This window comes from Spinacia oleracea, chromosome 1, assembly GCF_020520425.1.
Source record: "Spinacia oleracea cultivar Varoflay chromosome 1, BTI_SOV_V1, whole genome shotgun sequence".
In the NCBI taxonomy this organism is placed as follows: Eukaryota; Viridiplantae; Streptophyta; class Magnoliopsida; order Caryophyllales; family Amaranthaceae; genus Spinacia; species Spinacia oleracea.
Genome location: NC_079487.1, coordinates 122462744 through 122489238, shown reverse-complemented (window position 1 = coordinate 122489238; position 26495 = coordinate 122462744). Strand labels below are relative to the sequence as shown.

Genomic DNA, 26495 nt, shown 5'->3' with positions numbered 1-26495 from the left:
AATTAATGTAACTTAAGCTAGTTTTTTGACGTCACGACATTCATGTTTATTTTACGTAGCGTGATCATTTGGGCAATAAATCAAATAGATAATCTCATAATAAACACGATGCACATGTTTTTTTTACTCTTTTGTTCATCACTACTTATTTGATCTGTCTGAATATAATTTTTCACCTAGATCAAAGGGTAACTTAATTTTAAACAAATCAAAACTTGAAAGTTTGGATCTTTTACTAAAATGGCTAATTTTACAATTTTATTTATCAAAATGACTACTTTTGAATTTTATTTCCCACACTAGCTACTATTTTGACTTTGAAGTAAAAACCAATGAACCAGTTTGAGTTTTTTTTTTAAGTGAACCGGTTTGGATTTTTTTTAATAGTGAACCGGTTTGATTTGAGTTTTTTTATTTTTATTTTTTTTATTATTCATTTAGAATAGTGAAACGATTTGATTTTTTTTAGGGGATTCCCCTTTTTATATAAATGTTTTGGGTTCTTTTATTTTCCTCCATACTTTTATCGGTTATATCCTTAATTTATTATATTAATTTAAGACTTGGAGAGATAATACAGAATACCACAATATTACTATACCTAGCTATCACTACTATGCACAAGTGTGCAATGAACATGTCGGAATTAAATAACGAGGGACTAGTATCATTATCTACAATTATTAAAACTTGATCATGAAAAAAATATTAGTTATAGGTTTTGAACCTAGGGTCTCTTTTGTTAATCACATATCTATACTATTATTAAATCTCCAAGACAAACCATGTTACGCCGCCATGTGTCACCTTCTCTGAATATGACAAGGCGCCACATCAACGATGACATGTAGGGTTAACATTGTTAAACAAAATGTTTTTGTAAGGGTTCGAACATGGGACCATCAAGAAGTATAGTAGAAATCTTACCATCTTAGCTAAATATTAGTTATGTCTTTTAACTCTACGTAAATATATTTTAGTTGGATATGATTAATGTGTATTTATACTATTTTTTCACACGTATCATGTTATGTGCTAATTTTCACAACATAGTGATTGCAAGAAATGTAATTTTGTTACCATTATTGAAAATGGTTTCGAATAATTACCACATCTTTTATTGTCCATTTTTCACATATATGGATCATAACATATACTCCACAAATACTAACAACCCAAAAAATTTAAGAACACTATTACTAAAAAAGATACTACGTATAGTGATAGCTCTTTGATACTGTTATGAGGGGGGCAGTAGAAAAGTTAAACAGTATAGTATGCAATTTAAACAATTTTATACAAATTTTAAAGGGGGCCGTAACAGAAAACGCACTACAAAAAATTTCGTGGCGGGCCCACCCGCGCCATATAGAACATCCGCCATTGGCTACGTACAACACATCAAATCCAAATAAAATAAACGATTTCCGGATAGTTATTAAAAAAAATTCAAAGTCGCATACCAACACGTGTAAATAGTCGTAGAAAAATGCTTCATATAGTATTCAACGTTGTACTCCGGGGCATCGCCCGGGACAAACACTAGTTTAAACAACTATATCACAACTCATTTTGTTGTTTCCTATACGTTTAAAATTGTCTTATGTTTGCACGGTACTTTATTTTAAGTATAATACAAGTTATTTTTTCTTTAAAAATAAAGTAATTATTCTTTGGTTTGTAATTTATGTTTTTAGTCAAAAATAAAAATAAAAATACGTAAAAAAAACTGGTTCATCACTATATACATATGAAAAAATACAAAACCAAACTGGTTCATTGGTTTTTTTTGGGCTCAAAGTCAAAATAGTTATTTTGGTAAATAAATAGTAGTTAGTTTGGGAAATAGAATTCAAAAGTAGCCATTTTGGTAAATAAAATTGTAAAAGTAGCCAGTTTGGTAAAATATCCTGAAAGTTTCAACTACAAAAATCTTGAGACTCAACACTACAAGAATTTGTATCTTTTATGACAACCTAATAACGACGGGGAAAAATCCCGTCGCAAAAGGGCTTTTGGAACGGGGATAACAACCCAACAAAGACGGGAACAACCGTCGCAAATATCTTTTACGACGGGTTAACGACGAGATTTACCATTAACGACGACCCCCTTTTATGACGGATTCGCGACGGAAAATCCCGTCGTTAATCAACCATTATTGGCCTTTTGCGACGGGATTTTCCCGTCATTAATAGTTGCAGTGCAACTTAAACTTGGATGTAAGTATAGTTCTTGTTTGCTTGTTTTTTCCTTGTCAAAAAATAAAAATAAAATGTAGTAGAACAATAAAATTAAGCTTGTCCTGTAGTTTTAGTGGTGAGTGGTGAAGGGAATTTCCCACGTATCAAATATGTCAACATAGCATGATTCCCATTAATTAAAAGAAAAAGCAATAGTATGATTCCTTCTTCCCATCATATCTCTAAATCTCCCTTATTCAAAGATGCATATTGTTGATTCACTAACATATATTACACCCCTATAAATACCACTCTCATTAACCTCTTAACTACATACTTAAATTTAATTAACCACATCATAATAAATCCCATAATTAGTGTCTCAAAAACTCTATATTATCATGTCTTCATCCCTTGCATTTCATGCAATAACAAAAAATTGTGTTTTTCCTAGTTCAAAAAATGCTTCAAAATCATCTAAAAAATATGATGCTAATAATAATAGAAATTTATTATCGTTTGGCAATACCCAAAGTTTAGGTACTAGCAAAGGAGATCACAACAACTTGATGGCCACTCATGTGGCCACTAGATTGCCTCCTGTAATTTCTCCTCCGATTCCGACTCCGACTCCGAATCCGATACCGAGAAAAGAAGAAACAAACAATGGTGGGAAACTAGCTGCTTGGACAAGCATTAAACAAGAAAGATGGGAAGGGGAGCTTCTTGTTGAAGGTGAAATACCTTCATGGCTGGTATGTATTACGTAGTACTTCCTCCGTCCCTTAATACTCGACCTGTTTTGACCGGACACGCTTGCCAATGTACAACTTTGACCACCAATTTCTTTAACTACATATTATAAAAATTTATAAAATATTAATATTTTGAAAATATATATTAAGATGAAGCCAACAATATATTATATACTAACATTTATTTTCATATACTATAAATAAAATAGGGTCAAAGTGAATTATGTGAATAGTGCAAAAAGTCAAAATGAATCGAGTATTAAGGGACAGAGGGAGTACTATCTTTATTAAAATATACGGAGCACTTTTATTACATGAGAGTTTAATTTATTTGTATTTATAGAGATTGCCAAAATTTTATCTGGGGGCTTGGTTGAGTTGAGTTTTTCCCGACTTCTCCATGCATTTTTCCCATGGTCGAATCCTCATTATTCGCTTAAAATTTATCATTCGAAAGTTTTATGAAGAACAAAAATTTCAAACAGAAAACCTTAGCCTAATGTTATTCATGACCTATTATGAGAATTGAGAGTACTTAATATTTTTGCTTGGCCCATGTATAGTACAAATATCATGTTTCTTGACGACAAAAGTGAACCTATATAATTACGTTTTTTTTAGTATTAGGCCTACACCACACTCGATCTTGTTAAAATCAATCGTTTCCCTACTACTTCTTTTTGTTTTAACCGGTCTGAATAAGTTATAAGGACATTATAAATTACGCTAAAAATATGTAATTAATTTTTACCACTATGTCAAGATCTCATCAGCACGTTCTTAGACTTCCTGCTATTATAATATTTTATCGTGGAATAACTCATTTATACACACACAAGGGAAATTCCCACCACTTATATATTACTCCTTCTGTCCAAAATGTTATTTACATTTCCTTTTATATTATCACATAAATGTTTTAATATTCTATCAAAATTTGTGTCAAATATTATTTTAACCAATTAAATTCATTGGAGTACTTAATATTTCACACTTTTACATTGGGACATTAAATATTTTTCATTTTCTCAATGTCAAATTTTGATAAAAGCGAAAATATTATGAATAAAAGTAATTTGCCTTATTTAAATTAAAAAATAATGGAATCTCAATACACATTAATTAGTCGTTAAATCGCGTGCAAAAAACCAACATAAGGAACATTTGGAATAGAGGGGTCGGAGTAGTTTACAGTGGAAAAACAAATATTTTGTTTAGCCGTTAACCTAATCATTATGCCTGATACACAAAGATGAAAGCTGTCTATGAAATCCCATTGCACAAACCATATATTTTAACAAAAGTCTTGCGCGCACAAGGTGTACAATAAATTTATTATACACCAAGATAACTTTTACCCATTTTTAATTTGGTAACTTTAATTTAGTTTTGATTAACTTTTATATTAGTAAAAAAAAGTTGATAGATAAACATTTTAAAGAGTTGAATGATTAATTTTATACATTATTAGTGATTTTGAAGAAATAAGTTTTATTAATGAAAAAATTTATCACTAAAAAATAGATAACTTTTACATATATAAGCTTAACTTTTAAGCATTTTGAGTTAACTTTTACTCCGGTGTATAATATTTATTGTACAACCCTTGTAAATAAGAATTTGTGATATTTTAATAATTCTTAATAAATTAATTAATATTTTATTTATTGCACCTTAATAATGAATACTCCGTACTAATTAATAATGATCAAAATTAATAATGCAGCGTGGAACATATCTAAGGAATGGTCCTGGCTTATGGCATATGGGAGACTACCAATTCAGGCACCTCTTTGATGGTTATGCCACCCTTGTCAAGCTTCACTTTGAGAATGGAAGGCTCGTCGCCGGCCACCGTCAGCTCGAATCCGAGGCCTATAATGCGGCTAAGAAGAACAGAAAAATATGTTACCGTGAATTTTCTGAAACCCCTAAACCCAAAAATTTTCTCGAGTACATTGGTGACCTAGCCAATCTATTCTCTGGTGCTTCACTTACTGATAATGCTAATACAGGTATATTTATCGATCATTTTCACTTATTGATAATCAATGATGTCTTTGCTTAGTGGGTAGCACTGATAACGTACCAGTAACTTAATTTGTATTGCGCATGTGCGCTTACGACTCATTTTAGCACATGACTAGCTACTTAATACTCCCTCCGTCTCTTTTTGTTTTTTACGTTTTCCTTTTTGGGTATTTCAAAATGTTCTTTACATTTTTTTTATATTATCACATAAATAACTTAGTATTCTATCAAAATTTGTGTCCAATTATTATTTTAACCAATCAAATTCATTGGGTCATTTAATCTCTCACCCTTTCCATTGGGACATTAAATTTTTTCTCATTTCCCAATATCAGAATTTTGATAAAAGTGAAAACATTATAAAAAACGTAATTTATCTCGTTTAAATAAAAAAATTGAGGGATTTCAATGCAAATTAATTATTCGTTAAAACGCGTGAAAAATACAAAACGTAAAAAACAAAAAGAGACGGAGGGAGTACAAAGTACTACATCCGTTTCAAAAAGATCTTTACACTTTCCGTTTTAGTCCGTTTCATAACGTTCTTTATACTTTGCTTTATTCTATTTTTAGACATAAAAATTTACTACCTTATCTTTATTACCCCACAATATTTACAATTTTTCACTCAATTTCTCTTACTTTTTTTTTTTTACACATTTCTTTTACTTTATCCATATTTTATTAAATTCAACCAACTTTTCTACTTTTATCTTAATATTAGTACTTATATTGTATGTATACAGGAGTGGTGCGGCTTGGAGACGGACGAGTAATTTGCCTAACAGAGACACAAAAAGGGTCAATAATAATTGACCCTAACACATTGGAAACGTTGGGGAAATTAGAGTTTAACGACCCCTTTCAAAGGCTACTTTTACACTCGGCTCATCCTATTGTAACAAAAGATGAGCTGTTGACTTTGCTCCCAGATTTAGTCAACCCGGGATATCTAGCGGTCAGGATGAAAGCAGGATCAAATGCACGACGGGTGATTGGACGGATTAATTGTCGCGGTGGGCCCACACCCGGGTGGGTCCACTCGTTCCCCGTTACCGAAAATTACATAATTGTGCCGGAGATGCCGTTGAGATATTGTGTAAGGAATTTGTTGAGGGCTGAGCCAACCCCACTTTACAAGTTTGAGTGGCATCCTGAATCCAAAGCTTATGTGCATGTCATGTGTAGATTCAGCGGCAGCTTGGTATGTTCATTGACATTCTCTACTATACAATCTTGTTTAATCTCTTTATTAAATTCACATGCACTCTTTCTGGTTCTATTTACAAGATCACAATGGAGTTAAGAAAAAACGATATGCAATTAATAGACCTGGTTATCGGACGGGTCGGGTCAGGGTCGATACATGTCAAAAGAGGGTCCGATAATAAAAAGGTCATTTTTAACGTGTCGACAGTGGACGGGTTAAAAGCGGATTGCGGGTCAATAGCGGGTCGTTAGTGAGCGGGTCAATAAACGAGCAATGACAAATGAAAAATAAAAGAGCCGTGTGCAAGTACAAGTGAACACGAAGCTATACACGTAATTTTTTGTCCCATTACTATTTTAGTTTTCAAAATTATTGCAGTATAATTTTGACCCTATAATGACCTTTTCCAATAAAGGCCCTATCCAACAAGAACCATGAACAATAAAAGCCCTATTAACTTGACTTTAACCCTATATTCATTGGACTACTCTGTCCAATAACCAGGTCTATATGCAAATATATAAGTAGTACAAATTTACGGTACCAATTCAACTATTAGCTAATTAACTTGTTTGTTCATTAATTAGACCGGTACATGATTGTCTTTGTGGCTCTCTACATGGCTATCATCCTGGCTCCCTAGAAAACTAGCTATTGTTCCTCTATAGTTAATGCAATTAGACAACAAATTATCATTCTTACTAATTATTGTACTTGATACATGTTTGTAGGTGGCAACAGTAGAAGTGCCCTTGTTCTTGACATTCCATTTCATAAACGCATACGAAGAAACAGACGAGGAAGGCAACGTAACCGCAATCATTGCAGACTGTTGTGAGCACAATGCAGACACTTCTATCCTTGACAAGTTAAGGCTCAAGAATTTACGTTCCTCCATAGGTCAAGATGTGCTTCCAAGTGCAAGGTATATATATATATTTCAATAAATAATATATTAAGCACACACTAATACGATACTCCCTCTGTCCCTTAATACTATTTTGACCGGACACGCTTGTCGATGCACAACTTTGACCACCAATTTCTTTAACTACGTATTATAAAAACTTATAAAATATTAATATTTTGAAAATATACATTAAGATGAAGCCAACAATATATTATATACTAACATTTATTTCCATATACTAGAAATAAAATAGGGTCAAAGTGAATAATGTGAATAGTGCAAAAAGTCAAAACAAGTCAAGTATTAAGGGACGGAGGGAGTATAATAGTAGTACCTATATATAACATTATTGTACGTTTTAATTTATGATACTGCAGGGTTGGTCGATTCAGAATTCCCATGAATGGAATGCCATATGGGAAGCTAGAAGCTGCACTTGACCCAGAAGAGCATGGGAGAGGGATGGATATGTGTAGTATCAACCCTTCTTACATGGGCAAAAAGTACCGTTACGCTTACGCTTGTGGGGCTCATCGCCCTTGTAACTTTCCCAACACTCTTACTAAGGTACGGATACATACTAATAATAGTGTTGAATCAATTAGCTAAGTGAGTAAATGCCTAAATGAAGTGTAGTCTAATCACCAATTAATTATATATGTCATACATTGTGTGACAAATTGTCAACCATCTTGGTGTTGATTTTCACGTTTTACCCTAGTTCAAGGAAACATAATCAACCCTAGTAAGAAAAGTGCTAAATTTTTTTTATTGTTTATTATTAGTACTAAGTACGTAGTATGTTACAATTATAAATTATTTGACAAGAATTCAGGTGACATGACTTGAAAAAACCGTTTACGGAGTAATAATTATAGGGTATAACTTTTTATTTTTATTTTAACGGGAATTATTAAGCCTATAGAAAAGTATCAACATGGGATGCATGTCTAATCACAATATGTATATATTCAATAGATTTATAGTAAGTGGATTGATTAGTTTTAGTAACTACTGACTATGTTTGCATGTTGGTTACGTTAACGAACTTTTCATCTGCATACGATACTACAGATTGATTTGGTTGAGAAGAAGGCCAAAAATTGGTACGAAGAGGGTGCCGTGCCTTCTGAGCCATACTTCGTCGCTCGCCCCGGGGCAACAGAAGAAGATGATGGTAAGTAACTTTGTTAATTCCTTGTAATATTAATTTTTTTTTTTTTAAAGGCCATACTGTAATTGGTACTCCGTAAATTTTTAGGGTTAAAATTTCAAAATACGAGATTAAATGTAACACTACTAGTTGGCACTAACAGACAACAACATAGGGTATCATATCAGTCTATTTCCTTTCCTTTAGATGAATACCCCAACTAAACGCCCCTTTTATATAGATACTGTAAAGTTGAAATATATTTACCAAAAAAAATGGTTGGTGAATGATGCAGGAGTGGTGATATCAGTGGTAAGTGCAAAAAATGGAGAAGGATATGCATTGGTTCTTGATGGGTCCACCTTTGAAGAGATTGCACGGGCTAAATTTCCGTATGGTCTTCCTTATGGTTTGCATGGATGTTGGGTTCCTATGGATTAATTTGCCCTAGCTAGCTTAAACCTACGTACACGTACTCTAGCTAGCCACTACGCCCACACGCTAGCTACCCCGGCCCGAGCGTAAGAACACCGGAAAAGGGCCCGAGCCTATCATCGACGTATATAACTTGAAAACAGCCAATTCTATAAGTTTTCTGCGTCATTGGAGGCCAATCGATGGTTTGGGGCATGCATCTTATGATTTTATGAATACTCCATAAGTCCATATATATGTTACTTTTGTGATACGGAGTACTCCGTAATTAGTTTTCACATGTATACAAGTATATGTATGTATATTTATACATATAATTTTACTAGGCCATGTTGGCCCATGACGTATTATAAAGTATATAGTGTAAATATTGCAACTTTGTATCGTTAATAATGCTTGGATTAAAGAAGCATATGTACACTTTGTATGCAAGATCAATTACAATTATTAATTTCATGCTAATTGGAAAAGATATTTATCGCGATTGTCGATCAATAATAACAGAACAGTGGTTATGAATCTTATGATCAGGTTGCCAGCCTCGGATATCGCCTTTTTTCCATTTCAGTACTTGGTATAGCAATAACAAAACTGATATGTATACGGTTACCGTTCCCAGATCTGATTTCCAGAAGATAGCCTTCTTAAAGTTTCATCAATCCATTTGATATATAAGGGTAAACAAAATATTTTTGATTATTATTAACGAAAGGTACTCAAATGTCTACTATACAAAGATGAATACTCTGTAATACTAGTAAGTACAAAATTGTGAGATTAAATACAATGTACAATTTGCAACAGAAGAAAGAAAGAAAGAAAGAAAGAAAGAAAGAAAAGGGTAAGTGTCTCAAATCGACCTCTAGAATCGCGGTTGAAAAAGCCATTGATGGCAGAGTGCAAACACATGCTTCCTCCACACATGACATGGAACACAGTGCATGTGTTCTAATAGTTTATTTCTGAGAAAGGGTCCTCCCCGTTTACTGTATGATGGAGCATCCAGTTGTTACTGGATTGAAAGACGACAATCTTGATCATTATCTCTGGTCAGTATAAACAGCATCAACATCATCAAGTTCGAGCAATTTAGACATTAACTCCTTGTTCAATTCCATAGCTTCATCATCTGCCTGCTCACAGAAATATACATATGAGATTACCAGTACCTCCATAAGTTGCTTCTTGAAACTGCCAAGGGAAAGTTATTGAAAACTCTATGATCCAACAGCTGACTTTGCCTAAATGAAAGAGTCTACTTGCCCGAAAAGATCTTACTTAGGTATGTGCACTTGGAGAATTAATGATGATATTAGCAAAAAGGGAACACAGATGTAAGTAATTAAGAATTATCTTTTGAGTTATTTTAGACTATAGTTACATAAAACTTCAGAAAGATTGGTCTCCCTGAACCACTAGCTTTCACTACTCTTGAATCCAGCTATAAAAGACTGTAAACTTTATGTGTTGATAAGTACTTGTACTGTATCCTTCCGTACTATTTTCATTCCCTATTGAATGTCACTATTATAGTGATTTGATTAGCAATGTGAAACCTAAATTTGGGCAATGGTTAGTTATTATTAGTTGCGAAATAGGTGAAAAACACACTAAAGAACATATATAACTATGCTCTAATTTGAAAACCACTTTGCAATCCCACTTAACTAGCTTAAATAGCACCATATGAATTTGGACCCTTAGGCATAAACTAGGCATTACTTGTATGGAACGGTCTTGACACTAGGTGATTCCACTGGGAACATCACTTCAAAATGGCCCCCAGCAAATGCAACTTGTTACGCAATAAGCTTCATATAAGTTCCATAAAAATATCTACCTCCAATTAGAGACTTCTAAAGTGATATGGTCTGTTCAACATGAGCAGCCTTATTTGTCAGACAGACACTACACTGTAAACATAAAATGTCAATTGGCAAATTACTCTCAGTGAAGCCAAATTACTGGATAAAAGACTAGTGTGAAGAGTAAATTGCACATTCCATTACTCAACTAACATATAGTTCTACAAGTTACAGGCCTAAAAGCCAAACTTGGAGAATGAAATTCTCAAAAGGAGTTATCTTCCTTTAGTTTTGTTCTCTTCCAAGTTCGTTTGCGGTTATACACCCAGTACATACCGACCTCCCAAGACCCGAAAAGAATTTCACCCGGCCTTCACTGCTTGGTGTTATACTCGGTAAATACTAACCTCCCAAGACCCTCATTATTTAAGGATTGTGTCATAAGGTAAGTTAAGCATACATAAAAGATAGGATAAATAGGAAATATGAAGATAAAAGATGAACAGAACAGACAGGTGCCCATACGGAACTTAAAAGGTTCCCTTCAGTAGTTAATAGGGGAACAACAGGCCCTTTGTTTCATAGGCAACCCGAAAAATGAAGTCTTGGAGCACAGCTTCCTAGTAGTTAAACTAAAGAGGAAGTAGTTGGTATAGAAGGAAAGGGGTCCTTTCATTCATGTGAAGCTCCTTCCTCAACACCTCAGCCAAGTTTTAAACACTCACAAAAGAAGAGCCTCTTCCTTTGTTTGCAAACATTATAAGAAACAAAACAACAAAGAAACTGGGTTCTTCTGCTACTTACCAACCAATTCTATGCCAATTTGAAGGCCATCTTTCTTTTCCACCCATTTACTAGGCCACTTACTTTTGAAAGAACAAAATATTAACACACAGTCATTGGACTATATTTTTCATAGTTGCCATGCATATAAGAAACTTAACTTTATCTTATGCAGCCTGGTGGCAGGAAAAAAGTGATCTTTGCCTTCTCTTTAGCTGGCAGCCAATATGGAGTCCTGGTATCGTGCCAGATCTAAAGCATGAGAACATTAATCCCTTTCATATCCAACCACCAAAAAGAGCTGTCAGTACCTTCGAAATCTTTTCAACAATGAGAATCAAGCTAATCCCTCCGTTTTTCTTTAGGTGTTACACTTGCCTAAATCAGCCGTTTTTATTTAAGTGTTACACTTTCATATTTGGAAACTTACTACACTATTTAGTTATATCTCTCTCCAGTCTCCACACATGGCCTCGTTCCTAATTATACTAGTCTTTCTATCTCTCCCATGGTCTCCATCTATACTCACACAGTCAAACCATCTTTCTTACAACAAATAATTTACCTACTATCAATTTCTTACAATAAAGAATTAACCACTTACTACCACACTTGCATATTATTTAAACAAATTCAACTCAAACCTCCTAAAAGTCTAAAACTATGTGTCAGTCAAAGCGTAACAAAAAAAAAGAGGAGGGAGTAGGACTGTAGGAGTACTAAGTAGTTGGTCTAGTTCTCATGACTCATAACCGATACAAGAGTTTTTTAACACTCTTTCTTTGGCCAATCTCCCTCCCAGAAGCGATTCAAACAGTGAGATTAAGCGAGCACAGAGTAGAAGTCAAATATGACAAAGGAAAGAGGAGGAGCTCCTAAGCTGTTTTTTCAAAACATACGCTTTCGCAGCAACACTTCCTTTCTAAGATTCTATGTGAAAAGCACCCTAACCCCACACCATATCCAAGCAGATGGGTCATGGGTGAGTCATGTTAATAATGCACACCATAAAGATATAGGTCCATAATACTGAAGCTACACCCTCAAATGATTATAAGTTGGCATTCTAGCTAAAACAGTTTGTCCAAGGTACGTGTAAACCAAATTGCATCTTCATCACCACATTTTGTAATTTGAAGTAAACAGAAGAAAGATAAGAATCTTAAACGCAGAGATCAGTGATGCACGATTTGAAGAACACCGTAATCCCACACCATACCCAAGCAGATAGGTGGATCATAGTAGTAATGTAATGTATACCACATTGGCACATAGATACAGATCCATAGTAAGCTACACCCTCAAATGATTCAGTGTTGCCATTTTGGCTAAAACGATTCCAAGGGATGTATGAAAAAATACCCCTATTTTAAATCAGAAAATACTCATGCAAGTGAGGCAAAGGTGAAACACAATATTCAATGCAACTTAGGTAGTTAGGTATCAATATATCAGTGTATCACAGTAGATATTTCTCCACATTTTCTCCACGGAAAACAAAAAGGAATAGGGGGAGAATCATACTGTTAAAGGTAGCTAATTTACTCAACAAAATGCTACTAAAATGGCATTAACTTACTGAAAATAAATAGCATACCTCAATAGGGGCAACTGGAAGTAGCTCGTACCCATTATCTGGCTCAAAACTTATTCCTTCATCACGAAGCTTTGACAGTATAGACAAGTAATTTTCTTGTGAACTTACAATTTTATAGTACCTATCACGGGAAAAGAAATAAACAACAGGAACTCAGAGAAGTGGAAACTAATTGAGGGGCATAAGAAAAGAGAATAAGTTGCAGTTCTGAAATACGTCAAATTGGTTCCATTCACAGAGAATGCATAAAAAAATAAGATACTCCTGTCCAGAGCATACAAAAAAATTCAAAAAGCTGATCTTTGTCAGCATACAGATAGATTATTACATTACCTCTCTGACTGATCTTCTTCAGAATCATCTTCATCGCCTGTGGGTTCAATGACATCCTCAGCACCAGCATCCAAGGCAATTTCAAGAAGCTGGTCTTTGTCAGCATTACTGGTTTTCACATTTACAACACGAGCACGTTTAAACCTAAATACGACAGAACCAGAATCTGCCATCTTGCCACCACAGTCTCTCACGACTTCCCTAACAGCTGCCACTGACCTGTTTACCTTGTCAGTTGAGACTTCAACAACAAAGCCAACCCCACCATATCCATACACCTAATTCAAGTAAATAGTAATTAAAGCTTAGCAACAAGTTCTCTAATAGCCAAAATGAAAAAGAGAAGCATTGAATGCAAGAACAAAGGAGAAATTTGATAAAATCACATTTTCAAATAGTAGCATAAACATTGAAGTCATTCACCTCATAGACTTTCTCAATAAAGGCCTCCTGTCCCTTCTCAGAAGCTCTCTTAATGTTGCGCTCAAAAATCTCCTTTGGGACATCAAGCTCCTTGGCCTTTTCAAATATGGCAGCCAGAGCAGTATTGGATGCAGGACTTGGACCTCCTTTCTTCACACTACAGATTTTGTCAATTCAGTACAAATACTCAGAATTTCCCAGTATGTTATTTTGCTATATAATTTCTTGGAAAGAACAATAGAGAAAGAAGGGGAAAACAAAATCTATAATCAAGCCAGCGAAAAGTGTGACATTACAAAAGAATGCATCATCTTAGAACAAATTTCTTCCCGTGCCAAACCAAGCTAGTTTCACATTTTCACACCCAATAATTCAGTGATGTATAATTACTTCACAAAAGTGATCAAGATGGCATCTGAACCCGTGTATGAAAACTCATTCCAACACAAAATGCACTGGTAAGAATCATCTTAGTTTAGCTACCATATGCATGGAGAGGATTGTGGATTACTTACGCTGATACAATTTCCTTGCCGATCTTTGAATACAGCTTTGCCTTCTTTAGATCTTGAGCTCCCTGCAAAAGTTCCACTTTTAGGGCAAGCTTGGATTGGGTGTAATGGATTATGGGGGTAATAAAAGTCAAACCACCATAATAAAAGGACAATGAAGGAGAATTGTGGTGGTTGCATGGAGGGTGGTGTGGTGGTATTGTGATGAGAAGTTGTGGTAGTGGTGGTGGTGCGAGGAGAAGGGAGGAAGGGGGGAAGTAATTACCCCACAAATGAGGGTAATAATCACCCTAGTGGGATGGTGGGTAACTATTCCCCAATGATGAGGGTATTTGTTCCACCTTCCCTTTTATTTTCTTCTTGCCAACACTAGCTTGTTCCCTTTGCCACCACTTCATCCCCTCATCATCACCTTCAACTACCTTAGTTTGACTTTTATTACCCCTTTAATACATTACCCTCAATCCAAGCATGCCCTTACATTTAAGAAGAATAGAAGGTAGCAGAATAATGAGCTCCATCAACACCGTGGATATAAACAAAGTATAATTTATTTTCTCCGGGCTATGGGAGGTCCGCATAAATATGTATCGATGTATGCTACATGGTCATACTTCATGTATCGGCATATTTTCTCTAATGAATTAATGATAATGACGCAATGGAAAATGACCAAAAACATAACATTTATCATATGCTTCTGTTCTGGGACTAAAGAGGCACTGGTTGAAGATATCCAACAGAACCATCTCACATCACCTTATTCAGGAATTCAGGTTACTTCCAATAATGCCCACACCAACTAAGTCTCTCACGCATTAAATCAACAATCAAAGATCCCATGGGGTTGATTGGATTAGTAAACGCAGTCTAATGCTCGTAATACATGAACAGTCATATATACACAATACTCCTAAGCTTAAAATGTGAGCTAACTAGCATTTCATTTCATTAATAACAAATTCGGTCTATAATACCTTATATCCACTTATCAATTACTTCGAAAACATAATGCATTAAACTCTAAGAAAACATCCATAAGTCTCCCACGATCCAACTGAGCTTATAAAAAATCCAATCCACAATTTGCTCTGACAATTAGCTGTGAGGTGTTAGACGTGTGTATTAGCGGGTTGAAATTAGCTGCTTGTGTAAAGTGTTTGGTAAATTAGTTGTTAGATGTTAGTTGTTTAATGTGTAAAATGAACATTGATGACATTTATAGGACAAATTTATTCTTTTACACTTAATGCAAAAAATCCTACATTGAGCTTCATCAAAATTAGATTTTTCACCCAAAACTCTCTTCCAAATCTCTCCTAGCCAAACACTTCCATTAGCTTTTTTAAATGGTCAAACCTCTAGTTCACCTCAAAAAGCTTTTTTTTTCTCCAAACCTCTTACAACCAAAGACCCCCAGTAGCTAATAATGAGCCACTTCTACAACAAGGATGATAGAACCCGTTTAAATACAATGCCAATAGAAGCTCCTACCCAAAGCTCTGTCAAGCATTTCATCAAACATTTGGTGCGCAACAACAAAGTAAACACGACACCAAATGTCAATCAAAAAAGCACATTAATGAAAAAAGACACATAACCCATGCACCAAAACACGAACCCAATTTATATTTTGACCATACCTAACACCACAAATTCTCAGAAACAAGCATAAAAATCGACAATGGGAAATTGAAAAAGTTGAAGACTTGAAGTTTAGCAAAGTTAAACACCTTTCTAGTTGCAATTTTGCTCGAGCGCCGACCCATGCAAAGAGGAGAGCAAGTCCAAATCTTTCTCACAGAAGCGCATTGATAATCATACTGATGAGACAATCTATGGGGTAATTCTGAACCCCACAAACTTGATGATGAAAATGAAGATGAGGATGATGCAAGTCTCTTCGAAATCCTGCCATTCCCTGAAATTTGTAGGAGAGAGAAGACACAGAAAACAAGATTAATCAATGAAGTTTCAGAGATGGCAATTTAGAGAGGGATAAAGGGGTTTATTAACAGAGACATACAGAGGAGAGAAGAAGAGGATAGAGAAAGAGATTTGAAGGGAGAAGATGATGTTCCGTTTGAAATTCTTTGAAGAGCTGCGCCTAATGTGCGGATCGAAGAAGATGAAGTGCTCATTTCAATGGGCTATGCCGTTATGGGTTGAGTTGAGTTTGCTGGTGTTCCACTCTATTTCTGGTGTCGCAACCGGAGTTCCGGGAGTGACAGTTGTCGGACGGGGATTAATAGGTATCACGTACCCGTTTAACATACCCGTTTTAATGTTTTATGGGGATTTTTATTCGACGTCATGTTCCGTTAATAACGCCCTATTTTATTACGTTAAAGTACAATTCTACCCTTTAAATTCAAATTCAACCTCCTCTTCATGAGCCTTCTCCTTCTCTGCTCTCTCCCTCCCTTCCTCCTGCCGGCTATAAACATCTCCGCCGCCCTCAACGCCGCCCCATCTCCACCGCCCCATCTCCGATCCTTACCTGGCGCACGAAATTTGCATATGTTCCATGGACCTGGCGCACGGAATTTGCGCCAATTCCATGGACCTGGCGCACAGATTTTGCGCCAGATTTTGGATCTTTTACTAAAATGGCTAATTTTACAATTTTATTTATCAAAATGACTACTTTTGAATTTTATTTCCCACACTAGCTACTATTTTGACTTTGAAGTAAAAACCAATGAACCAGTTTGAGTTTTTTTTTTAAGTGAACCGGTTTGGATTTTTTTAATAGTGAACCGGTTTGATTTGAGTTTTTTTATTTTTATTTTTTTTATTATTCATTTAGAATAGTGAAACGATTTGATTTTTTTAGGGGATTCCCCTTTTTATATAAATGTTTTGGGTTCTTTTATTTTCCTCCATACTTTTATCGGTTATATCCTTAATTTATTATATTAATTTAAGACTTGGAGAGATAATACAGAATACCACAATATTACTATACCTAGCTATCACTACTATGCACAAGTGTGCAATGAACATGTCGGAATTAAATAACGAGAGACTAGTATCTGATAGGTTGTCGTACACCCGTCAAAAATAAAATCCTAACGAAACCTCCTAACAATGTAGTAGGGTAAGCAGGGTCGAATCCACAGAGAGATGGCTATTTAAATCTAGCTTTCAAGGTATGGCGAAACTAACAATGTCACGGAATTTAGGATTCAATGTTTAAACTAAAATAAATAGAAAAATAAACTAAAATATCTAGGGCAACGGTTCACCATATTCATAGTTCAGAATCAATCAAAACATCATCAACAACTCAAATATTCAAATTATCTAGAGCACAAGTTAATCCTACGGTCGGGTCTTAACACTCTCAATTCAACATATGCAGTACGATCGCTAACATAATCAGAATTGCTAGTTGTAGGTAAGCCTCTAAAATTCGATCTTTCGATTCTAAATCCTATTAGCATGATTTAATCAAACAATTGATCAGATTGCAAAGATTAACAATATAAACCTAATCAACTAGAAATATCAATGAATAATCAAACCATCAACAATAATAATAAGGATTCATAATATAAACATGGATTCCCAAACCCTAGAAAGCGAACTACTCAATCATGAAACGAACAATGAAAATCAATTCTAAGAATGAAAACATAATTAAAAGCAATAAATAAAATAAAGAGAAAAATCAATTATACCTCAAAGAATTACATTGATGGAGTATGTAGAAAAACTAGGGTTCATGAAGAAGAAAAGAGAGAAAAAGAACGTGAATTCGAAATCTAGGGAATTGAAACCTAAAGGAAATAAAAGCATAAAAAATAAAGCAATCCTTTCAAGTATTTATATGCTTCCTAAATTCTAAACAAAATAGGAAAAGATAACAATTACATAAGCTAAGATTTAATTGGACGATCACCAAGACGAAAGCATGAACCCGCGTGTGGAAGTAGTTGGGCGGAGAAACCAGCGGGCCCGCTGGTGGGTCGCTGGTTTTCGCGCCCAAGGGGAAGATTGGGCCATCGTTTTGGGCTTCGGGCGAATCGGATAGTCGAGCCATCTTGTTTATGTCATAACTCTTGTTCTACAATGCCTATAAGGACGTGTGACCTGTCGTTGGAAAGCTCTTGAAGTCTACTTTCTAGGCCAATAAAAATCGCCTCATTCCGACATGTAGAACTTGAGATATCATCAAAAGAGTGAACGCCTGTCCGTTTTGATGCTTAGAAAAATAGCGTTTAGCTTCGTTATTGACTCAAAATTATCCCTAGAGATATGCAATGATCCTCGAGTCAACATTCCATCCGTTCATCATCCAAATCAACTCATAACACTCCGAAAGCATCCAAATGACCGTAAAATCACCTGAAACATTAAGAAAACACAAACGGGGCGTAATAGAGTACGACAACGATAACTTATGCAAATGTGATCCTAAATGCAACTAAAATGATATAAATGCCTAATAATGCAACCTAAATGCGCCTAAAATACCCTATACAAATATGACTCATCAAATTCCCCCAAGCTAGACTGTTGCTTGTCCCCAAGCAACACTAAACCAAAGATAGAGAAGCAAGACGCACTTGACTTTCATAAAACCATGGTAAGACCAACCTAACTCTCGAGCAAACAATCAAACAGAGTTATTGAGACGGAAATCTAGCTCAGATACAAATAGAACCACAAAGCATCGTGATCCACAATCGAAACAACCAAGCTTAGCCACAAACTATTCTCAATCAAGCTAGTCGTCGCCGCATACCTTGTAGAATATAAATATATGATGCAACATAGGGTAAGATGACAATAGCAAAAACGATTTTCATTCAATCACAAAACAAACATGCCGATCAAGAGGTCTTTATAATAAGCTTGTAATGGGGCTAGGTGAAAAGGAAGGGTAGGGTATAATTTGGGAAAAAGTGAGAGTAAGGTCCAACTTGGGGAGCAAATGTGAACTATATGCGTCGGCGTGATAATGCCGCAAATCCAACTCCATCGAACCATGAAACCCTAACAATCAACCAAGTTACAACCAAGGGAAAACATAATATAATGTCAATGATCTTTCTTCATTCCCCTTTCCTTGCTTTCAAATTACATACAAGAACGAAAAACATATATTTTTTATTTTATTTTTTCTTTGATTTTTCTCTATTTTTTTTTTCTTCTTTCTTTTTTCTTTTTTTTTTCTTTCTTTTTTTTTTTTTTTTTTTTTTTTATTGAATGAAAATGAAACTAGATAATGAAATCGAAAGTACATAAATAAATCTAATGCTAACTGTTACAAGCTTGGGTGCCAACAATAATATACACCATTTCCGAACCACAAATCCAAACATAGCCTCGAACCACGAACTATTGGCTTAGTGTGCCAATCAATCAACATCAATGAAACCATTATGAACACCGAAGCTCCCCCAAGCTAGACTCGGGACAAGTAACCAACGGGGCTAATAGGGCTCAATTTTGTGGAGTTAAAACAATAAACGGACAAGGCTACAACATGGGTATGAAAGGCAGGAACTGATGTTTCTAAGTTCGTCTGAAGGCTTCCTAAGAGAATGGCCTCTGTCATACGCGGCATGCGTGAGTTGCAACTAAACTACTAATGAATCTCAAGCCAAAATCATACGATAACAAGTCACATCAATCACACAAACACATAGTAAGGTGACCTACAAGATAATTGGCTAGCTATTCTTGACACGAGACCAACATCTTACCGCATACCATTCAATTGGTTCACACAATGCCAAGCAGTTATCAATGTATAGCATGACCGACTGAATTTCAGAATTATAACTAAGTTCAAAAGAAGCTCAAGAGAGTCAAATAAAGCCCGAACATAGTTTGAAAGTCAATTGCACAATGCAGGGTATAAAGACATATGAATGCAAGTAAGAATGCAAGTAAGAGTGCAACTAAATTGAACAATAACACTAGGAAAGCAGTACATTTTTTTCGTTGCACGTAAACTCCCACCCCTAATGGACAGTACAAAGCGTACAACACCTAAACAAAACAATAAAACTATACTAGAAAGCAACAAAGATAGATATCCCTCCCCCAAGCTAAACAAAACACAGTGCCCTCACTGTGAAAATAGCAACAATATAACTCGAACAAGGGAGAGAGATGGAAAGTGCTCACTCGTGATGAGCCTCGTCGGCCGAGTAAGACTCGGTAGAACGGTCGACAGTAGAAGCGGTGTGGCCAGAAGCTTCAAACTGACGACGCAAAGAGCCAATCTCCATAGATGCAACAATCACAATTTAGAATACTTTATTCAACCAAGACGGTGCATGCTTCAAGATTCAACGATCAATCCCAACGAATAGTTCATGCAATAATCAATAATTTCCCAATGCTACCAATCTGAACTCAACAATCAACAAACATTAAACAATCTCAACAAGCAATTCAGATAATATTCGCCAATGCTAATAGTTCAAACTCAAACCAACAAGCGTTAACCAAGCTCAACAAATAATTCATATAATATTCACAACAACGACAACCATTTAAATTCAAAAACCAATATTGTCATAAAAATTCCAATTTTCTTTTCAAAATATGATTCAAGTGAATAAACGTTAGAAAAATTGAAATTTTAATATCTTTTGTGCTTCACAAAGACCAGAATTTGGTTGCAAATTCTCATGAATTTCGGAAACGAGCACCAATACTACAATTTGCCAATGCCCAAATAAATTAAAAACCCCCAAATTGATTTCAAAAGTTAGGGTTTTAAATTCATGAACCAATATAATGGTGAAGGAGGGAGAATTGAGAGGTAAAGAAGGGGGTGGGAAGGTGGCGGATGGTGGCGGATGGTGGCTGGTTTGAGGTGGTTGTTGCGCGGGTAAGAGAGGTTGGAGGGGATGGCGCGTGGGTGGTGGCCGTCGTCGAAGGTAGTGCAACGGCGGCGGTTCGCTGAGAAAGATGGCGAGGGTAGGGGTGTTTTGCGTGAGAGGAGGGAAGGTGATGGGCTGGAGTGGGGGTGGTGAGAGAGTAGCGGGGTGGTTGCTGGTGGTTCGAGGGTGGTTCGATGGTGCGCAGGCTGGTCGTCGGTGGTTGCGGGGGTGACGAACGAGGGAGAGGGAGAGGCGGAGTGCGAAGGTGGGCGACGGTGGTTGGACTGGGCGAGAGAGGAGGTGGTGGACGGCGAAGGTGATGGAGTTGCGAAGGTGATGGAGTTGCGAAGGTGGCTGACTCAGTATTTTCATGCTTATTTTGAATCAGGTGGGGCGGAAATTCCAGCGAGAGCGCTGGACGGCTAGCGGGCAAGGCAGGAAGTGTAAAATTGAGGCATATTTGGCCAGCGAGGTCGCTGTATGGCCAGCGCGCAAGGCAGAATGTGTAGCAATTGAGGCATATTTGGCCAGCGAGGCCGCTGTATGGGCGCTGGTTTATGCGTGCACGAGGCAACGACCAAGCTGCTCGCTGGGCGAGCGCTGCTTTCACGTTTGATGCACCGGGATTTCCAAATTGACTTGAACTTGCACCTATACATCCTAGAAATTTTTTATCAAGTACCACTGAAATCAAAAGTTAGGATCGTTAGTAAAACTAAACACACAGAATACATAAATAAACAAATAAATACGATGAACGAAAACTAATCTAAAAATAAAATAAAATTATGAATTCAAGCGAACTCAAAGGGGAAAAAAATCATTAATTAGTAAAATCAAACGCAAAATAAATAAATAAATATGATTAACGAAAACTAATCTAAAAATAAAATAAAATTATGAATTCAAGTGAACTCAAAAGAAAATATTTTTGTGCTTTTGTTGTTTTTAAATTTTTTTTTTTCAATAAATTAAGCAAATAGAAATAAAATACTAAATTAAAATGGAAATAAATGAAGAAAATTGAAATGAGGGAAAGTTAGGAATCAGGTTGCCTCCCGATAAGCGCTCCTTTTAAGTCTTTAGCTTGACTCCACTCAAGTTGTTAATCAGAAGAATCCAACGCCTTGAGTAATTTATCAAATGCCCCTGCAAACATGTCATTGAGCACTACGTATGGCTTGAGTAAAACCACATTCATCCTCGCAAATAGGGTATTAGATAGATAAGCAGAAAAAATAAAACCAAAAGAAAAAGAATCAGAAGTAGAAGAAAAATCAAAAGAAAAAGAAAAAAGAGAATATTTACAACTTCCCTCTAATTGCTCCTCGGGCAATGTAAACGTTTTAGAATGAGCATCAAGGTCGGCAAGGTCAAATGTATCATGGAATGGAGACCTATTGATAAAGTGCGAAAGACTTAACATGGGGGATGTAGGAAAAAGATCAAGCCTCCGCGAGAACGGGACGTAGGCGGGAGGAGATATAGGCTCAACATTAATGCTTTTACCTATAATTCCACCCTCGTGAATAAACTTGTCACTAAAATCTTCAACCAAAAGTTTCGCAACCAATGGTTTCTCAATCATCGATTCTACAAACATTAGTGATTCTTTATCCTGCAAAGTCTCCGTTATATCCAACTTTTCCTCATCAGTATGGAGAGTAAAATGATAACCTTCCTCTAATGAACTAACATTCTCAACAAATCCACCATCATTATCATCATCATTATAAAGGATTTTCATGTCACAATAAGATGGTTTGAGTTGGAAATTTTGCATATCAAATCGAAGGAAAGGGTTGACAGTACTAACATATGACTCGTTATAGGGACAAAGAGAAGTATCATGGTCATGACAATGACAATAAGAACAATAATATGGGGGAGGGGTGTGAGTTTGAGGAATAGGAAAAGCGAAATTTTGCAGAGTAGGTTCAACAAACATTGTCATTTCCCACTCATGTGTATCCCTAGCTAATTGCTCAATCAAATCCCAACACTCTTCTGGAGTCTTCTCCACAAATATATAACTACTCATGGAATCCAACACCAATCTTGTATCTTCATTCAATCCCTCATAAATCACCATACATAGTTCCCATTGTTCAAAAAGATGATTTGGACCAAGAAAATCTCCGAGCCTATAATAATACCTCCAAAACACTTCATTCTCAAATTGAGGAAAACAGATAGAAGCCATGTATATTTTTTATAAAAAAGGAATTTTATACACAAATCGAAAAAATATATACAATGTAGCCTCACCAAAAATGAAAGCTAAAAAGAAAAGTAAAACCGTCTCCCCGGCAACGGCGCCAAAATTTGATAGGTTGTCGTACACCCGTCAAAAATAAAATCCTAACGAAACCTCCTAACAATGTAGTAGGGTAAGCAGGGTCGAATCCACAGAGAGATGGCTATTTAAATCTAGCTTTCAAGGTATGGCGAAACTAACAATGTCACGAAATTTAGGATTCAATGTTTAAACTAAAATAAATAGAAAAATAAACTAAAATATCTAGGGCAACGGTTCACCATATTCATAGTTCAGAATCAATCAAAACATCATCAACAACTCAAATATTCAAATTATCTAGAGCACAAGTTAATCCTACGGTCGGGTCTTAACACTCTCAATTCAACATATGCAGTACGATCGCTAACATAATCAGAATTGCTAGTTGTAGGTAAGCCTCTAAAATTCGATCTTTCGATTCTAAATCCTATTAGCATGATTTAATCAAACAATTGATCAGATTGCAAAGATTAACAATATAAACCTAATCAACTAGAAATATCAATGAATAATCAAACCATCAACAATAATAATAAGGATTCATAATATAAACATGGATTCCCAAACCCTAGAAAGCGAACTACTCAATCATGAAACGAACAATGAAAATCAATTCTAAGAATGAAAACATAATTAAAAGCAATAAATAAAATAAAGAGAAAAATCAATTATACCTCAAAGAATTACATTGATGGAGTATGTAGAAAAACTAGGGTTCATGAAGAAGAAAAGAGAGAAAAAGAACGTGAATTCGAAATCTAGGGAATTGAAACCTAAAGGAAATAAAAGCATAAAAAATAAAGCAATCCTTTCAAGTATTTATATGCTTCCTAAATTCTAAACAAAATAGGAAAAGATAACAATTACATAAGCTAAGATTTAATTGGACGATCACCAAGACGAAAGCATGAACCCGCGTGTGGAAGTAGTTGGGCGGAGAAACCAGCGGGCCCGCTGGTGGGTCGCTGGTTTTCGCGCCCAAGGGGAAGATTGGGCCATCGTTTTGGGCTTCGGGCGAATCGGATAGTCGAGCCATCTTGTTTATGTCATAACTCTTGTTCTACAATGCCTATAAGGACGTGTGACCTGTCGTTGGAAAGCTCTTGAAGTCTACTTTCTAGGCCAATAAAAATCGCCTCATTCCGACATGTAGAACTTGAGATATCATCAAAAGAGTGAACGCCTGTCCGTTTTGATGCTTAGAAAAATAGCGTTTAGCTTCGTTATTGACTCAAAATTATCCCTAGAGATATGCAATGATCCTCGAGTCAACATTCCATCCGTTCATCATCCAAATCAACTCATAACACTCCGAAAGCATCCAAATGACCGTAAAATCACCTGAAACATTAAGAAAACACAAACGGGGCGTAATAGAGTACGACAACGATAACTTATGCAAATGTGATCCTAAATGCAACTAAAATGATATAAATGCCTAATAATGCAACCTAAATGCGCCTAAAATACCCTATACAAATATGACTCATCAGTATCATTATCTACAATTATTAAAACTTGATCATGAAAAAAATATTAGTTATAGGTTTTGAACCTAGGGTCTCTTTTGTTAATCACATATCTATACTATTATTAAATCTCCAAGACAAACCATGTTACGCCGCCATGTGTCACCTTCTCTGAATATGACAAGGCGCCACATCAACGATGACATGTAGGGTTAACATTGTTAAACAAAATGTTTTTGTAAGGGTTCGAACATGGGACCATCAAGAAGTATAGTAGAAATCTTACCATCTTAGCTAAATATTAGTTATGTCTTTTAACTCTACGTAAATATATTTTAGTTGGATATGATTAATGTGTATTTATACTATTTTTTCACACGTATCATGTTATGTGCTAATTTTCACAACATAGTGATTGCAAGAAATGTAATTTTGTTACCATTATTGAAAATGGTTTCGAATAATTACCACATCTTTTATTGTCCATTTTTCACATATATGGATCATAACATATACTCCACAAATACTAACAACCCAAAAAATTTAAGAACACTATTACTAAAAAAGATACTACGTATAGTGATAGCTCTTTGATACTGTTATGAGGGGGGCAGTAGAAAAGTTAAACAGTATAGTATGCAATTTAAACAATTTTATACAAATTTTAAAGGGGGCCGTAACAGAAAACGCACTACAAAAAATTTCGTGGCGGGCCCACCCGCGCCATATAGAACATCCGCCATTGGCTACGTACAACACATCAAATCCAAATAAAATAAACGATTTCCGGATAGTTATTAAAAAAAATTCAAAGTCGCATACCAACACGTGTAAATAGTCGTAGAAAAATGCTTCATATAGTATTCAACGTTGTACTCCGGGGCATCGCCCGGGACAAACACTAGTTTAAACAACTATATCACAACTCATTTTGTTGTTTCCTATACGTTTAAAATTGTCTTATGTTTGCACGGTACTTTATTTTAAGTATAATACAAGTTATTTTTTCTTTAAAAATAAAGTAATTATTCTTTGGTTTGTAATTTATGTTTTTAGTCAAAAATAAAAATAAAAATACGTAAAAAAAACTGGTTCATCACTATATACATATGAAAAAATACAAAACCAAACTGGTTCATTGGTTTTTTTTGGGCTCAAAGTCAAAATAGTTATTTTGGTAAATAAATAGTAGTTAGTTTGGGAAATAGAATTCAAAAGTAGCCATTTTGGTAAATAAAATTGTAAAAGTAGCCAGTTTGGTAAAATATCCTGAAAGTTTCAACTACAAAAATCTTGAGACTCAACACTACAAGAATTTGTATCTTTTATGACAACCTAATAACGACGGGGAAAAATCCCGTCGCAAAAGGGCTTTTGGAACGGGGATAACAACCCAACAAAGACGGGAACAACCGTCGCAAATATCTTTTACGACGGGTTAACGACGAGATTTACCATTAACGACGACCCCCTTTTATGACGGATTCGCGACGGAAAATCCCGTCGTTAATCAACCATTATTGGCCTTTTGCGACGGGATTTTCCCGTCATTAATAGTTGCAGTGCAACTTAAACTTGGATGTAAGTATAGTTCTTGTTTGCTTGTTTTTTCCTTGTCAAAAAATAAAAATAAAATGTAGTAGAACAATAAAATTAAGCTTGTCCTGTAGTTTTAGTGGTGAGTGGTGAAGGGAATTTCCCACGTATCAAATATGTCAACATAGCATGATTCCCATTAATTAAAAGAAAAAG

General features: G+C 35.5%; 2 protein-coding genes across 3 annotated transcripts; one reads left to right on the top strand and one right to left on the bottom strand.

Annotated features, from left to right (window-relative positions):
• The first annotated feature begins 2509 nt into the window (after positions 1-2509).
• Positions 2510-9165, top strand: LOC130466182 (carotenoid cleavage dioxygenase 8 homolog B, chloroplastic-like). Its single transcript, XM_056834883.1, has 7 exons — positions 2510-2938; positions 4665-4953; positions 5716-6173; positions 6911-7104; positions 7467-7656; positions 8164-8266; positions 8538-9165. The coding sequence occupies exons 1-7, from the start codon at positions 2585-2587 to the stop codon at positions 8681-8683; spliced, it is 1734 nt and encodes a 577-aa protein (XP_056690861.1). The 5' UTR covers positions 2510-2584; the 3' UTR covers positions 8684-9165.
• Positions 9166-9327: 162 nt separating this feature from the next.
• Positions 9328-16410, bottom strand: LOC130472364 (probable transcriptional regulatory protein At2g25830). 2 transcript variants are annotated; one of them, XM_056843067.1, is made up of 7 exons: positions 16157-16405; positions 15864-16051; positions 14134-14195; positions 13619-13775; positions 13196-13473; positions 12863-12983; positions 9328-9810 (listed from the first exon to the last, which is right to left on the bottom strand). In XM_056843067.1, the coding sequence occupies exons 1-7, from the start codon at positions 16269-16271 to the stop codon at positions 9718-9720; spliced, it is 1014 nt and encodes a 337-aa protein (XP_056699045.1). In that variant the 5' UTR covers positions 16272-16405; the 3' UTR covers positions 9328-9717. The 2 variants fall into 2 exon arrangements, with proteins under 2 accessions (XP_056699045.1, XP_056699042.1); XM_056843064.1 differs by lacking the exon at positions 9328-9810 and adding an exon at positions 9852-11540 and having other exon boundaries at positions 16157-16410.
• Between the last annotated feature and the right edge of the window lie 10085 nt (positions 16411-26495).